The sequence below is a fragment of the Trifolium pratense genome, linkage group LG3, assembly GCF_020283565.1.
Source record: "Trifolium pratense cultivar HEN17-A07 linkage group LG3, ARS_RC_1.1, whole genome shotgun sequence".
NCBI classification, from domain to species: Eukaryota; Viridiplantae; Streptophyta; class Magnoliopsida; order Fabales; family Fabaceae; genus Trifolium; species Trifolium pratense.
This window is the reverse complement of record NC_060061.1, coordinates 32,535,649-32,552,452: the sequence shown is the minus strand read 5'-3', so window position 1 is coordinate 32,552,452 and position 16,804 is coordinate 32,535,649. Positions and strand designations below refer to the sequence as shown.

At 33.8% G+C, this 16,804-nt stretch overlaps 3 protein-coding genes across 3 annotated transcripts; 2 read left to right on the top strand and 1 right to left on the bottom strand.

Moving 5' to 3' along the window:
* Positions 1-4,438: 4,438 nt before the first annotated feature.
* On the top strand, positions 4,439-6,719 carry LOC123913419 (RING-H2 finger protein ATL74-like). Its single transcript, XM_045964155.1, has one exon. The coding sequence runs from the start codon at positions 5,870-5,872 to the stop codon at positions 6,440-6,442; it is 573 nt and encodes a 190-aa protein (XP_045820111.1). The 5' UTR covers positions 4,439-5,869; the 3' UTR covers positions 6,443-6,719.
* A 1,537-nt stretch (positions 6,720-8,256) lies between these two features.
* On the top strand, positions 8,257-9,922 carry LOC123913418 (RING-H2 finger protein ATL74-like). Its single transcript, XM_045964154.1, has one exon. The coding sequence runs from the start codon at positions 8,615-8,617 to the stop codon at positions 9,176-9,178; it is 564 nt and encodes a 187-aa protein (XP_045820110.1). The 5' UTR covers positions 8,257-8,614; the 3' UTR covers positions 9,179-9,922.
* Positions 9,923-10,268: 346 nt separating this feature from the next.
* On the bottom strand, positions 10,269-12,634 carry LOC123913417 (chalcone isomerase-like protein 2). The gene is made up of 5 exons (XM_045964153.1): positions 12,478-12,634; positions 12,286-12,369; positions 11,781-11,936; positions 10,928-11,154; positions 10,269-10,572 (listed from the first exon to the last, which is right to left on the bottom strand). Coding segments are annotated over exons 1-5 (630 nt in total). The 5' UTR covers positions 12,479-12,634; the 3' UTR covers positions 10,269-10,410.
* Between the last annotated feature and the right edge of the window lie 4,170 nt (positions 12,635-16,804).

Below are 16,804 nucleotides of genomic sequence, written 5' to 3'. Positions count from 1 at the left end.
TTTGCTAGATAAGTACCTTATCTGGAGCACTCGAACAAGTGGCTGGAACAGGCTTTTGTTTTTTCGAGACAGAAGGAGTTTCAGTTGAATGAGGCCTCTTGCGTGAAGCAATCTAGGAAGGGCATATCAAAGTTAACATAGAAATCTTACAGAAGTGTGAGAAGCTACAAGAAGATAAAAGCCTACCTGTAGTTCAACCTTAGATGGTGGAGGAAGAGGCTTACTAGAGTCGCTGGAACCTGCCTTCGACTTACTCCCTGCATCGAAGAGGTGCGCATAAGAGAAAAGCACGCAAGGTAAAAATGATGCAAGTAAAAGTAAAACTAAAAGAATACCTCTAGCGTTCAATTTCGACTTAATCTTGTTCAAAATAGATGAGTCGAACCCATTAGAGATAGCAGTGAGTAAGGCAGTCTTGTCAACCAGGCGTCCTTCATAGTGTCGAGACCACCAGGTAAAAAATTCCCTAGTGCAGGCATGTGAGGGAGCGAAGTCGAATGGGGTAAGCTCATAAGAAGGCTGATTGAAGTGGTTCAAGAATGAATGGAACTGTGGTTCTGTCATGCCATGCTTGCCTAAACAAACCTCCCTCTCTTCCAAGTATATGCTCTTAGGGAGTATTTGAGTTAAGCCAAATTGGCGAGACACCAAGTTTGGGAAGTAGCCAACTAACCCAAAATCTCCAGAGGTCAAGCCAATTCGACAAGACAAGACTGTAGGCATCAAGTAAGCATTCCAAATGCTGTTGGTTACCATCTCAAATTCTGGTGGAGAAGGAAATCTGTGAGTAAACCAAGGAGGACCAAGTGGCCTATCTACAAAAGGAGCAAAGCTAGGCTTGAACTTCTTCAGGCTGAGAAAAGCATTAAAATACTGTTGGAAGGCTACATCATAACCAAGGCCTCTTTCCCTAGGCACCATCCTCGCCAGCCTTGTGCCTTCGACTCGACGTGTTCTTGATTCCTCATAGTATGGCTCAGGCAAGAAAAGGTCAAGTTCAGCGTGAAAAGTGGCAGTTAGCCATAATTGCAGCAACCAAAAGGGGCCAGCACCTAAAAAGGTAGATCCATCGCCTGTTCTCTTAAGGTGTTCACAAGCATCCCTCATGGATTCATAAAGACATCCAAGAATAAGTCGAGCGAAGTTAAATTGCTGACATTCATGTAGTTGAATAGCCATAGGGATGAATTTCTTGGCTACTTGGAGAGATTGAGTGCAGAAGACATACTGCGATAGCCATAAGGTTAAGAAAGCGATGTGTTCTTCGTCACTTACTTCATCGCTAGTCTTTCGATTTTCCACGATGTATTTGGAGTAAGACTTGTTTCGAAAATCAAATTTGATGGTGTCGGAAGCTTTGCAAGGATCGTAAGTGTCGCCAAGAGGCGATAAGCCAGTAATGGCAGCAACATCCAGCAGTGTAGGAGTCATCATGCCACATTCGAAGTGGAAAGTGTTGGTGGAAGACTCAAAGAAGTGTAAAGCAGCAATAATCATCTCTTGCTGATATTTAAGGCCTGTCCGAGAAAGCTGAATAAGGTCATAAATACCACAGGCTTGCCAAATGTCAGCCTTATCACGTTGTACCCTGTCTAACCAGCCAAGGTATTGATCATTCAAAGAAGGAGCTGATCGAAACACTCTGTTAGGCGCCTTGATATAGCTAAAATTATAGGGTTCACTAATGAAAACCCTAGGAACACAAGGTTTATAAACAGGAAAGATAGACAGAACCTTGGAATTACGGCTTTTATCACCTGGTTTGGGTCCCCCAAACGCATGCACAAGGTTATCAACAGAATAAGGAAAGATTAATTGACTTTCCCAAAACTTTTGCAAGTCCAGACGCAACGATGGTTCTGGAACCACATCCTCATCGTAAGAGGAAAGAGTGGCGGCGGTCCACTTACCGGCGTAAGGAAGGAATTTTCTGACACCTGAATCTGACGCCATTGATGAAGGTATAAAGATGGCGTGAAAGAATGGTGATTAGGGTTAAATTTGGGAATCGCAGGTTGTTTGCAACGGTTGAGGAAAATCCGAGTGAAAAGAAAGTTGATGACTAGGTGATAAACAGAAAGGTGAGAACAAGAAGTCTTTTGAAAGCAAGAATTCAAGAAAGAATCGCGGAAGATGAAGAAGAAGATGAACAGTTGACAGAGCGAAAATTGGAGAAAAACGCAATAAAGGAAGAATCTGGCTATTTATAGAGGCACACAGATTGAGGAAAATAACAAAGTTTTTCAACTTCTTATGGTGACAAGTGTCCAAACCCCTTGACAGGTGAAAAGAAAAAAAAAAAAAAAAAAAAAACAAGTTTTGGAGCCAATCCAAAGTTTTGAATGGCAGCCTAAACGATAGGAGAGATAAATGGAAAAGAAAGTTATCCATTAATACTTTCAAAAATGCCACTTCCTCTTTCGATAGACACCGTCGAAAATGGCATTTTTGGGGGGCAATTTGTTGGACATAAATTTGGTATTTATCAATTAAATATAATTGGTGGGTCCAATATTTATTTTGGAGGTTATATTATCAAAATAAAACTTTCAAAGTTGGTGTCGAGAACTCCCTATGTCGAAGCAGAAAAGCGTTTCGAGAGCTGTAGAGGATGCGTATAGTTTTGGTTTTACCAGGAGGCTATCGAAGGCGCAAAATCGAATCGAGAGATAGTTGGGCCAAGCCCAAAAAAGAAACAACGAACGGCCCAAAAGATCTTGGCGCGCGCTGAAGGAATGAAAGATGAAAGTGGAGAACGTGGTCGACGTGGCAAATGGAGGAGCGTCCAGATGATCGAAGAACAGTTACCACTTTGTAGTAGTATTTATAGTAGTTTTTCATTCAGAACAAGGGTCACAAAATTTATACAAACATTCTCTCTAAAAATTCTAAGTACTCAGCGATCGAACGAACGGAATTCGAAGGAGAAATGTATGTTTTGTGAACCATCTTTATTTGTAATTGTTTTTCATTCAATGCAATGCAATTTGTTTTCCAGTAATTTTTCCTAAGTCTGAATCCAGATACTTGCTTGAGAAACTGCTACTTCGAGGCGATTCGAATTAGTTTCTCTTGTGTGCTTTAAAATATTTTAATTCCTAAGTGTTTGTTTCCTTATTCAAACGAACATTCAAACAGTTTTCTTGAAGCGAATAAACACAAAATTGTCCTGAGATTTACTAGTTGGTCTCGCGAGTTTAAATACTTAAACTAGCGGTTGTTTACCAAATTCCAACGTAAACAATAACATAAAATGTTAGAATCATTAATGAGAAAATTTACCTTCCTTGGTCTGTGTGATTTTGTCAAAGTGTTTCTTATAATAAGGACCGGAGGGAGTATTAGCTTTAATACTTTTAATAATAATATTTTTGTATCCAAAAAAATTATATTATAATGTAAAATATAATCTCAAATGACATGATTTGATCGGATGCATGTGTAAAATAGTTTTATTAAATTAAATCTTAATAATAATAGTAATAACTAGATGCAAAATATTAGTACTATACTTAAAAAAATTGTAAGAGTATCTCAATTGATAGTTACTATGATATTAGTGAAAGAGTCGAATTTTAAACTCTAAATTATTTACTTTTAGGTCATGCTAAATAGTGCCCAGAGGCATTAGTTAAGCATACTAAAAAAGGAAATAAATGATAAAGTTAATGATGAGAGAGAATAACTTTTCACATCATTAAAACATTGAATACACAATTTACGAGATAAAATTTCTATATTTGTATCCTTAACTAGTGACCCTTTAGCATTTTCCTTTACTTTTTTACACGTAAATTGTGTGACTTTAGTGACTAAGTTTTATTTGACAAAAAAAATCTAATATATATATAACAGAAAATGTATGCAAGGTTTAACTTTTAATAAAATTATGGTACGTGTTTTTATTTATAAGAAAATTAACATAGTAAGTGTTGTTCACATAATATTATAACAACTCTAAAATTATTCATTGCTATTTAAAATGAGATGATATGACGAAGATCTCTTATAGTTTAACTAAGATCCTTAGTTCGATTTCTAATTTAGCGACATGCAATAACGTTAAAACTTGTAAGAGAGTTTACAGCTTATTTGTGTCCCACATAAGACTTAAGAGATTGGTCTCTACAATTACATGTAGAGAATTAGAGATACCTGATTCACATAAAGAAGAGAAAAAAAAAATACTAGTTGGTGTTAGAGAAAGAAATGGACAAAATGATGAAAGTGTGCCTAACAGGAGCACTGGGCAGGGACTTCCCTTGAGGCACGACACATTATAAGCATGTGGGTTGGGGTCCTCCAGTCAGTGACATACATACCCATGTTATTCACAGCAGGCATAAATCATGGATTACACCTATTAATCTTATCTTATCTTTTTTTTTTTTTTTTGAAGGAAATCTTGTCTTATCTTATGTTAACTAATAATCATGTTATATACATATAGGTTAGTTTGGTTCTATCAACTTTGAATCTTTGATTCTTAACATAAGTGTAGTTGACGTTGCCTGCTTCCAATGTCTATTCCTCCCGTCTAAAATATGCAATGCTACCTTAAAGGCAATGCTTCATTGCATAAATCATGTAAGTATCAAAACAATTTCCACTTATTAATTAAGGTAGATAGAAAAATTTCAGTCACAAAAAACATGTGAGGCCAGCAATATTTAACTTAGTAGGTGAGAATATGTCATTTGTATTGATGGAAAACTTGCATGTGTACTGGCTGTGGTAATCAATTTGTGAGAATCTTCCCAATCCCATGAAGGAAAATGTGTGACGAGTAGATTTCTCATTATGAATTTATAATTTTGAAATTTTGTATTTATAAATTTATCTCTCTTCATCGATACGAAGTTAGATCCTATCAAAATAGTAAATGAATATTTTTCAGAATGGAGAATGTTTTAAAGCTCTTTAAAACCTTTCCAAGTTATATAAAATCTAAAGTTTTGCTTGGTTTTAATTTGCTACTACCGCGCATTTGCCTCTGTCCCATCGCGGTTCCAAACAGTCGCTAAAATGTGGAGGTGAACCGTGAACTGCAATTGTGGACCCTTTTTATTTGCCATGGAGTGGTCCTTACACTGCCTTTGGGCTTAGACAGTGGCCCATGATGTGCCCACTCCTTTTCTCCTTGGCATGACACACACATTTACGGATAAACATCCTCCTTATCGTGATTAAACGTAACCTTCCTGTTGGTTGATTATTTTTTTGACGTAATTAAAAATAAGACAATGAAATTCGTACACATAATAAATACTCCAATTCAAAACAGTGAGCTGTAACATTCCTAACTTGGACTAATTGTGCAAGTTATATCAGCATAATGCCAAAGATGAACGTTGGATGAGAATAAAAATAAATGAAGGGAACAAATTAGTGTTTTTTCAACTTTACATTTATGCATGGTTGAGTGGAAGAGTGGGGAAAGGATTTGTGCTCAGAATAAGTGCTTATTTAATTAAGTTAATTTTCATTAGGTGGGATCAGATCAGGTACCATAATTTAAATTTCTTTCCTACCTTGATTCTAAAATCAACAACCATCTTCAATGTTATCATACTATATCAATATCTCACTTCAATAATAGATAGATGGAGACAACAAAGTACTTGTCATGCTTTCATTTCCTAACATAAATATCTATGTCCTGTTTGCCTGTGAAACTTTGTCTATGAAACTTCTTAAAACCACAAAACACATCAACACAATCAATTCTTATGTGTCCCAATAATTCTTAGTTTAGCTATATTGAAAACGGTTCGACCTCAAGTTCATTGAACCATTTTTTCCGAGGTATTGTCCGCTTTGGAACAGAAACTACAGGCGTCTTAAGCGTAGTTGACAAGGAGAATCCACAATGTCTCTCCATCAACGCCTCCATCGTCTCTTACTCGACACAGATTCAGCTTCAACAACTGCATCAGGTAACATGAATAAGCCAAGTGAATCTTTTGCAATCACAGGTGACTCAAATTTTGACTCCAACATGGTGTTTATCTTAGCAGCTTTACTTTGTACACTTATTTTAGTATTAGGACTCAACTCAATTATAAAGTGTGCTCTAAGATGTAGTCGCAGGTATGCTTTTGAAACCCAAGATCAAAGAATAGTGCGTTTAGCATCAAAGGGTTTAAAGAAGAGTGCGTTGCGAAAGATCCCTATAGTTGTTTATGGTTCAGGTAGTATTAGTTCTAGTTTTGTAGCCACAGATTGTCCAATTTGTCTTGGAGAGTTTATGGATGGTGAGAAAGTTAGAGTGTTACCAAAATGTAACCATGGATTTCATGTAAAGTGTATAGATAAATGGCTGCTTTCACACTCCTCTTGTCCTACTTGTAGACAGTCTTTGCTTGAGTATCCAGCTAGCTCTGAAGCTTCATCTGTAGCTGTGATTGTTGCTGCAGCTGTAGGGACAAATCAACGGCTTTAAATCAATGCTCGTGGTCGCATTGAGATATTGGATATTACAGAGAATCATGATTAAATGTAAATAAAATAGGCTCAATTGGAATGTGATATGGTTGCGGAGACAAAAAAAAAAACTTGTGTTCGCGGACCTTTTTTCGGAAATCCTAGTTTGTATCCTTGAATGTTCGATGTGGAACTTTATGTTTATGGTGCACTTGTATCATTGTATGAAGAATTTCAAGATATAGATGTATATATAAGAGTAGAAAAAACTGTTGAATGATGATGATTTCTCGAAACTGTGTCTTAGCTTTCCAACTTGTTCTTCTTGGTTTCTTTATACACATCAGTACATCACTCCTTTCGCAATTCAATACAAAAACTGGGTTTCTCTGTAAATCCCACATTTGCAGCTTCACAAAGAAGCCAATTAATCAAATTATCTCGAACTATAACATTAAATAAATAAAACAATTGGTTAATGAAGCCACATTTGTTTTGCTGTTTTTTTTGGAAATTTTTTTTGGAGGACACTCAGACTTGAATTTGTTTTATTTTAAAACATATTTGTTTCTAGGATTTAGACATATATTTTTCTATAAATAGAGATTGATTTATTCATAGAAAAATAAGAGAGCAACGTAGAGATGTAAGGCAAGGATTAGGGTTTGCCACCACACAAGGGCTAAGATTTTAGAGAGGAAAAAAAGTTTTCTCTTGGTACAACTCTAGGGTGGGCGAACTATCTTTGTGGTACATCTTTGGAAACACTTATCAAATCGAGTCTCTTGGTCACGGGAAGAGATTCATGTTTTGGGTAGAATTATGATTAATTCCTTCTAACCCAATTGCGAATTTCTTGGTAAAGTTACTCTTTGATATAGTGGAACGGAGGGGTGACTCTCTCCCCCAGACTAGGTCATTATTGGACCGAACTGGATAAACAAATTATCGTGTTATTTCTTCTCCTTTATCTTGTTTATCGTTGTTATTATTATTGCTTATTCCGCTTGTTATTTGGTTGTCGTTATATTACTTCACACATCATGTTCTTTTAATGGTGTGATTTTTAAGACGAATTCACAACACTCCTAATTACAAATTTGCAATAGACATCATTGTTACCTTGATGAAAGTTACCATCCCATTTGTTGATATATTTTTAATAGTTTAGCGCCAAAACTCAAGCACATTAAATATTGAGAAGTGAAAACTTGCGAATTTAAACCTGAACTCCAACCTATCAAATGTTCCCGAAGCATTTACCATTCTGTTTGATCGTACGTGGATCAGAATCGATCTTGTCCGGTGGTGCTCATCTTTCGTTCCGGTGAATGAGAGGGGGGTTTTCTACCTGCAGGTGCTCCGACGCTCAAGTTAGCAAGAGTGTGAAGTAGATGAGAGAAGCATGTAGCCTCCGGCGTTGGGCCAAGACCATTGATGAGCATATTAATGCCATCAATAACTGTTGCCCATTGACTTGGACCTTGGGATCTTGGACTGCTCCATAATTGGGCCATACTCGACGGTTGGGAGGTAGATCTCCTCAATTATTGGGCCTTCGGCGCAGTCCAAAACACCGTTCATTGATGTTTTTTTAAGTAATTGAAAAATAGAACAATGAAAAACCAGATGTAAAACCTCTTTCCCAATTGTGCAATTCAAAACAATGGGATGTTACATTGATTGTGCAAGTTAAATCAGCATATTGCCAAAGCAAATTAAAATCAATGAAATGAAATATCAAACCAACACTTCCTTGCAAATAATGCACTTAATCACAATGAAGTTAATCACAATTTGTTTTTTTGTGTCAAAAAAACAATGACCGTTGGATGTGAATAAAACCAAAAACAAATGAAGTGAACAGATAAGTTTTCAACTTTACATTTATGGTTTAGTGGCAGAGTAGTAGGTAAAGGATTTGGTGCTGAGAATAAGTACTTACTTAATTAAGCTAATTTTAATTACTAGGTGGGATCGGTTGCCATAATATTTCTCTACTCTGATTCTAAAATCAGCAACCATCTTCATGTCATAATATATCATACTATCTCACTTCAATAATAGTAGATGGAAGGAGACACACAAAGTAGTTGTCATGCTTTCATGTCCTAACTTAACTATATCTATGTCCTGTTTGATTTAAGTGTACTACTAGTGTTTTAAGTGTAGTTGACGAGGAGAATCCACAATGTCTCTCCGTCAAGGCCTCCACCGTCTTTTACTCGACACAAATTCACCTTCAAAAACTGCATCAGGTAACATGCATAAGCCAATGGGAAATTTCTATAGTACAGGTGACTTAAAATTTGACATACCGATGATGTTTATCTCATTTGCTTTAGCACTTATTTTTGTATTTGTACTCGACTATATCATAAGGTGTGCTCGTAGCCGTAGGTATGCTTTTGAGACACAAGATGAAATAATAGCTCGTTTAGCATCAAAGGATTTAAAAAATAGTGCATTGTGTAAGATCCCTATAGTTGTTTATGGTTCAGGTAGTATTAGTACTAGTTTTGTAGGCACAGATTGTCCAATTTGTCTTGGGGAGTTTATGGATGGGGAGAAAGTTAGAGTGTTGCCAAATTGTAACCATGGATTTCATGTAGAGTGTATAGATAAATGGCTGCTTTCACACTCCTCTTGTCCTACTTGTAGACAGTCTTTGCTTGAGTATCCAACTAGCTCTGAAGCTTCATCTGTAGCTGTGACTGTTGCTGCAGCTGTAGGGAACACAAATCAACGGCTTTAAATCAATGGTCGTGGTCGCATTGAGATATTGGATATTACAGAGAATCACGGTTAAATGTATGCAAAATAGGCTCAATTGCGGATGTGATATGGTTGTGGAGACATAAAAAAATTAGATTGTCTTCGCGGACATTTTTCCGAAACCTTGGTTTGTAGCCTTTGAATGTTCAATGTGAATCTTTTTATGTTTATGGTGCACTTGTATCATTGTATGAAGAAGTCAAGATATAGATGTATATATAAGAGTAGAAAAAATTGTTGAATGATGATGATTTCTCGAATTGTGTCTTCTCTTTCCAACTTTTCTTCTCCGTTCCTTTGGACACATCACTTCTTTCACAACCCAATACAAAAAATGGTTTTCTCTATAATCGCAGTAAATTCTACATTTGCAGCTTCATAAAGAATTCAATTAATCAAATTATCTCGAACATTAATGTTAAATAAAAAACAATCGGTTAAAAAGACACATTACCTTTTCTTTAACACCAAATGAGTGTAGAAAACCTTTATGAACTAACAAATATGGATTTGAGATTCAAAAAACGTGAAAATATCGTAACTTTAAAGAGAATGAGTGTTGAAGAACAACCGATAGTTGTCATATATTTCACATAGTTAATAATCTATCTTCTAAAACATAGCGAGCGGAATATATCTTTCAAAGCTAACTTGCAGACTGGAAAGTAAATTCCGCTCTTTGTTCAAAGGTAAAATTGGTAATTTTGGGGGCTATGGCAATATGGGGACATAGAACAATTTTCTTTGGAATTTTTATCTTCTCAAGTCTCAACCCCTTTTTTTTCTACCAAAAACACGCAGAAAAATTCAGAAAACATTTTCCAAATTTTTGTGCTTATTTTGGGTAGAAAAGAAACTGGGAGTGGAGAGAGAAAATGTCTTTTCTTTGGGATTAGGCGGTGATCCATGATGTGCCCATTCCTATTCTCCTAATTACAAATTTGCAATTGACATCATCGCCACCTTGATGAAAGTTACCATCCCATTTGTTTATATATTTTTAATAGAATCTATGGATTTCTAATTTATATTCAAGAAAAACAAAGTATAGACTAAAGAGCACTCAACAATTTGGCATGTCTCACAAGATTAACATTATTCCGATAAGTTAAAAAAAGCCGAATTCCGCAAACAGTGTAAAGAGAGTTCCAATTAATACATATTGGCAACAAAGAACATAGATTCCCATGATTACACAACACAAAGTTTTCTTCACTTGGACAATTCCTCTGAGAGATTTGCAGCCAAAGATGAAATGGTTGAAGGAGATATAGCCCTTGAGCCAGCAAGATACCATTTCTTGATTGTCTCTACCACATTCACATTCTCTATTACATACTTTGTGTCTTCTTTCCCCTCCAAAGTTACCGCAATCTGTAGAACAAACAACCATGCCGTTAGTTAGTTAAACGCAATATCTGTTAGAATTAGTTGACGTTGGTTATAGGTGGTTAAATGTTACGATCAGTACAGAATGTCAATTCAGTGGTAAGAACTTGACTTTGTAACGTCAAGGGAGGGACAGAGTTCAAATCTCAAATCGGACACTTATAAAATGATCATTAGTATCACCGTTATTAATAATAATTTTCTTTTTCCAACATTTTTTCGTTTCAAAGTTGCAATTAGTACTAACAAACTTGTAACTACCTATAACCAACTTCAACTAATATTAAGATGAATAGCATCAATTAAGGTAGTTAATGCTTAATGCTGCTTACTACATTACCTCAGCAGTTGGAGAATTTGCAGGGAAATGATATGTGATGACCGAATCTTTCTTGAAGTACTTAGACCGGAAAAATTCAACTACTTTTTCCAAAGCTTCTTCTTCTTCATCCTCGTATTTGTCATCAGCTGCCAAACGGTCCCTCACAGCAGTTTCAACTTGAAGACCATATTGTGCACCCTTAATCTCTTTAATCACCACAAGTCTGATTACCTTCTCCACAGGAGCTGCACATATACACATTCACTTTTATTACTAATTAACATTTGGCAATATAGTTAGAGTGATGTTATTTGAATAACGTCGCATAAAAATACACCACGTATATATAATTGCTGATGTGACTTAAAAGAAGAAAAAAATAGTGTATATTAGAAATAAAGTTAGTTAAGAGTTAGTTTTGTTAGTTATCTTGTTATCTTCTTCTTTCTATAATTTGGTATCATAATCCGACTCTGATACCATATTACTAAATATTTCATATATCGATAATTTGATCAATTGATTAACAATGGAAAACAAATCCTTATGTATACAAATGATAACCAACCAACCAACAAGTCTAATAGTATATATAGTTGGACACCTAACAACGTTAGATGAGAAGACACAGGTCTCTTCTAGTTTAATCACAAGGATACCCAGTTTACACAAAAAAAAAAAAGTATACATATAGTTAAACAACATTTTTGTTATGCAAATGACATTTATGATATGATTAACATTGTTGTTCAACTAATTAATACCAGTACTAATTAATAAATAGACTAGTTCATATCAATAATCAAAGCTTTGCCAAAACCATACACACTAATTAAGATAGTATTGGATTATGAAAGGGATCAGAAGTTACCAGAAATGAGAGCATCAAAGAAGTCATCACTGCCTTCCAACTCCTTGGCAGGTTTACCTTTCCATTGTTGCAAGTGACTTACTACTTCAGGTTCCAAATAAACCCCAATTGAATAAAATTTCACTTGCAGAAAATGGATCTCCATGTCGGTAATCCCTAATCAAAATAAGAAAATCAAGTTTAAAATTTTCTTTTTGTTTACGATGGAGTTGATGATTGAACACAGGACCTCTAGCATACTAACTAAACCCCTCACCACTAGACTAAACCTAATGACTTGAAATCAAGTTTAAATTGATTTGAAACTAAAATCTAAAGGAGCATATGCATATATTAGCATATACTTAGTAACTTTGACTTTTGATACTTGGATTTAATCATTAATTAGTTAACAGAAACAGTAATTAACAAATGTAGACCATGTATATACCACAGTTCCAAAATCAAATCAAAATAAAGAAGTTGGAAAAATTTCAAGAGGAGCATGCATGTATAAGAAACTTACCATGACCAAGGAGAGAAAGAGGCTTGGTAGTAGTGATCTTGGAAGGGTAAGAGATTTCATCAACCAAAACTGTTTCACTAGCCACTGAAATCAATCAAATTCACATAAACAAACAATTAATTAATCTATGATTAAAATCAATAAACAAGAGTTATAAGTAACATATTTGATTAAAAGAGAGGTAGGTCTTACTAGTTAGTTGCTGGAGATGTAGATAGAAATAAAGGGATTAAGAGAGAAGCTTAGAATGATGTGTAAGAATGGAAGAGAGAAGCAATATATAAGGTTGTTTGTTTGAGACATAAATTAAGGTGGTAGGTAGATTGAGTTGACATACTTGTGACTTTCTCAAGTGGTATTTTTCTGTAGTTAATATTTTTTTTTTGAAAACTTGGTATACGGCCTTAGGACCGACTAATCTAAGGGGATCAATCCCACCGCCCACTTGCGGGGGCCCCATTTAAAGCCAGAGTTTTTTTTTGCTCTGTATGGACTTAGCCCACCGAAATTGGCACCAGTGGGAATCGAACCTGAGACCTTGAGAGGAGCATACTCCAAGGGCCCAAGCCAACACCACTCGACCAACCCCAAGTGGATTTTTCTGTAGATAATATTAAATTAATTAATAATGTTAATGTAGGTCGCAAACTGCATATATAAACTCTGACTTGGATTTATCGCCGTCAATTATTGATTTGAGATCAAACAATTTAAATTTAAAATCAATTTTATAAAGTAAAATAATCTCAACTGATGATCAGTTAAACACTCTGATGTAACCGTAGGAAATCTGATTCTCATAAACTCCTTGTCCTGCCTAATCATCTTTGCAAACTACTACCTTCCTTTTTTACCAATAGAAATGAATATCTAATTTTTCATTTTTATTATTACATATTTGATGGGGTTGAGTTTATAAATGTTGTTGATGTTGGCATGTTGTTTTGTTTTGTGTCATTTAAAGTCAATTACGTTGTCTTTGACTCCTTAGAAGTTCCTCAGCCACCAATGCGGTTGGTTGGTGGCACGAGCGCCACCGTTCATTCTAAGTACTTACTACTAGTTTACTACCTACCCCCATGGCCCCATGAATAGAAAAAAAGTGTACTATTTTATATCCAGCTCTATTTTGTACTCTTATGCGGTTTGCATATTTTGAAGCTATTGTTTATTATTATTGACCCTCAACAAAAAATATAAGTATTATGCAAGTGGGTAACTCATTCAGAAGTCTGATAATAGGTAGTTTAACGGATTGTAGAAGAGTTTTAATATTATCTTAGATTGAGAACTCAACTCTACAAAATCAATTTATAAAGTAGAATTGGTCTCGTTTATAAATATATTTTTATATTATCTTATAATTATTGTGCAACTCTTAACGGTGATATTACCCTAAAATGAAGATGAGTGCTGAACAAATGATAGGAAAAAATGAAAAGAAAAAAAAAAACACACAATAAGTGAAATATGATTAGAATAAACCAGCAAGTTACTTTGTAGAAACTTTCAGATAGATTTAATTTATCATCAATTTGGTCTTTTAGCATAACCTTTGAAGAGTTTATCTAACATGTACAATATTACACATGTTAAAACAATTAAAAGTAATAATTTATATAATATATAATGCACAAGTTTCAATACAAATTTACTATTTTCAACTTATTAACATGTGCAAAATTGTATATGATAGAAAAACTCATCTTTAAAAGATTGATATGAGTAAAACTTGATAGAATAGAGACTTTTTTAAAATATTTACAAAATGAGAAACCTATTTAAAAACGTTCTAGTCAAAAGGGTCAAAGAACATCTTGGATTTAAAATGGTTTTATTGTTTATATTCTACAACTTCCTTTGTTGTCTAACTACTATGTTTTAATTTAATTAACAGAACTAATTAGTGCCTGTTTGGTTGCACGGTGAGTGCACCAAAACGCACGTTTATGGCTAAGAAAAATAATTATGTTTGGCTTCATAAAAAGCAACTTGATTCTAGTGCCCAAAATTGATTCTGGATGAAGCTGGTATTTGTAGCTTCTGCGGTAAACAAAATCAATTCTGCTATTTTGTTGAAAATTTATTTTGCATAAAATCCTTGTAGGGGTGTGCATGGTTTAAAAACCACACCACACCAAACCATATTTATGGTTTTGGTTTAGAACCAAAATCATTTTAATGAAAAATTGGTTATTTTGCAAAACTAATTTGGATATGGTTTATAATCGGTTCGAAACCAATTTATAACCGGTTTATAATAAAAAATAGGTTACTTATTTATAACCGATTCATCTTAAATTTAATTTAATTTTTTATTTTTTTTAAAAATGCATTATTATAACTTTTAATTCCTATATATTTAAACTTTTTTTTTTACAATAATTAAGCCAATTTTTTTTTGTTTAATTGATTAAAAGAACATATTTAATAATTATTGTTTATAAAAAAAACATAATTTTTCTTTAATTTTATGAATTATTGGTTTATAATCAATTCATAAAAATTTTTTTTCTAAGCCCAAACATATTTCAAACTAAGCCCAACAAAACATATTTTTTTAAGCCCAAAATAATTAAAATATAGATTTTTTTAAAAAATAAAACCATCAAAAATCTGTTTTTTATAATTATTTTTAAAATAAATAAATTTTGTTAAATAAAAAATAATTAAATATTAAAGGGTGGCTGACGGTGGCCGGCCGCCGGAGCGCCGCCGCCAACCACCGCGCCGGTCGTCGGAAGTTCGCCGGAGGTCGCCGGAAAATCACCGTCCGCCGCCGTCCGCCGCCGGAGCTCCGCCATGCCGGCCGCCGGTGGTCCGGCGTTGACCGCCGCGTTGACCAATTCCTCCACCACCTTATTAATTATTTATTTATTAAATTATATAATTAATTGCATTTGAAATTTTTTTTTTTTTTTAAAAAGAAACTATTGGGCTTTTTCCTTATTGGGCCTCAATTTAAAAACCAATTTTAAACCAATTATAAAAAATTGGATATGGTTTATAATTGGTTTTTTTGTATTGGATTGGTGTGGTTTTTTTTTAAAATGGATTTGGTTATTAATTTTGGATATGGTTTGGTTAGTGATTTGGTTAAGGTTACTTGGATTTTTTGCACACCCCTAAATCCTTGTATGTCAATTATACCCTTGTTGTACGTGCCTTTGTTTTATTTCTTAGTCTTACACTTGTAACCGTGTCTTTCATTTTAACTTGATAAAAAATTTGCATCTATATTTTTTTAATCAGTGGAACCATGCTTCTATAATTCTATGAATTTTATTTTATTTGTTAAATTAATAACATATAGTCTAATAATTAAAAATTAATAACATTTTATAGGAAACATTATGAAAAAATTAAAATAAGAACAAAATTGAAATCAGTAACAAATTTAAATTAACCCACCAAAAAATATAAATTTAAATTAATAACGTTTTAAATTAATAACGTTTGAAGTGTTGTGATTTTTTATAATAATATTACATTATTATGTTAAGACCCTTTTGGTAATTTACACATTTAAAAGCGATTTTAATTAAAATTACCCAAACAACATCAAATGTTAAAAATCACTTTTAGAGAATGTATCCAAACATAAATCAATTCTATTCAACTCACTTTTAACTAAAATCAATTTTGTCAAACTCAATTCTGTCAGAATCAATTATTTTCACCGCAAAACCAAACACATACTTACTAGAACAGGAAGTCCACAGATTCTTTCTGGTTGCTTATCAAAAGCTAAACTTAGAGCAGCAACATCGCGGGTGGCTTTACAAACTTTTGCCAACATGTTGCAACCTTTGTCAGAGGGGTTGGGATATTTGAAAGGCTTAGAGTGGTAATAGGATACCACCACTTCTAGGAATGGACACAGTGCTTTGTGTTCCTTTTCTTTTTCAAAGCCAAATTAAATATTCAAAATAAAATTGTAGCATCACATTTAATATTTATTATCGTTAGAAAAATAACCGTTGCACTTCATAGTCAAATTTTTTTACAAGTTTTTCTACTTAGTTATAAAATGTAGTTTGGGTATAAATAAGTGATTAACCATTTCAATCTATCACAATTTTTCATCTACATTTAATCTAAATTTGAATCATATATTTTAACTTTTTAAAAAAAAATTCTTCCACACATTTCATTTGCCAATGAACCCCAACCACCACAATCCATGGTCCAATTTCATGCAAAATGGTGGCTTTCGTATAAGTTATGTGTCATGTACTATGTTATTTAATATATTTTCAATTTTTTTCAAATATTTTATTTTATATATTTGTTTTTTTAATGCATTATGATATAATTGATTTAATTTGTTTCAATTATACATTTTATAAATTAGGATTATATTGAGAATGTTGTGGGGTCCATGTTAGAATGTTTAATGAGTGGTATGAATATTTAGAAAATATGGTTGAGTAGTTTAAATAGGTGAAAAGTATAAAATAATATAGTATATTATGTGTGGCCCATTTATACCACCAACATGGGTGGTATGGATGTAGGT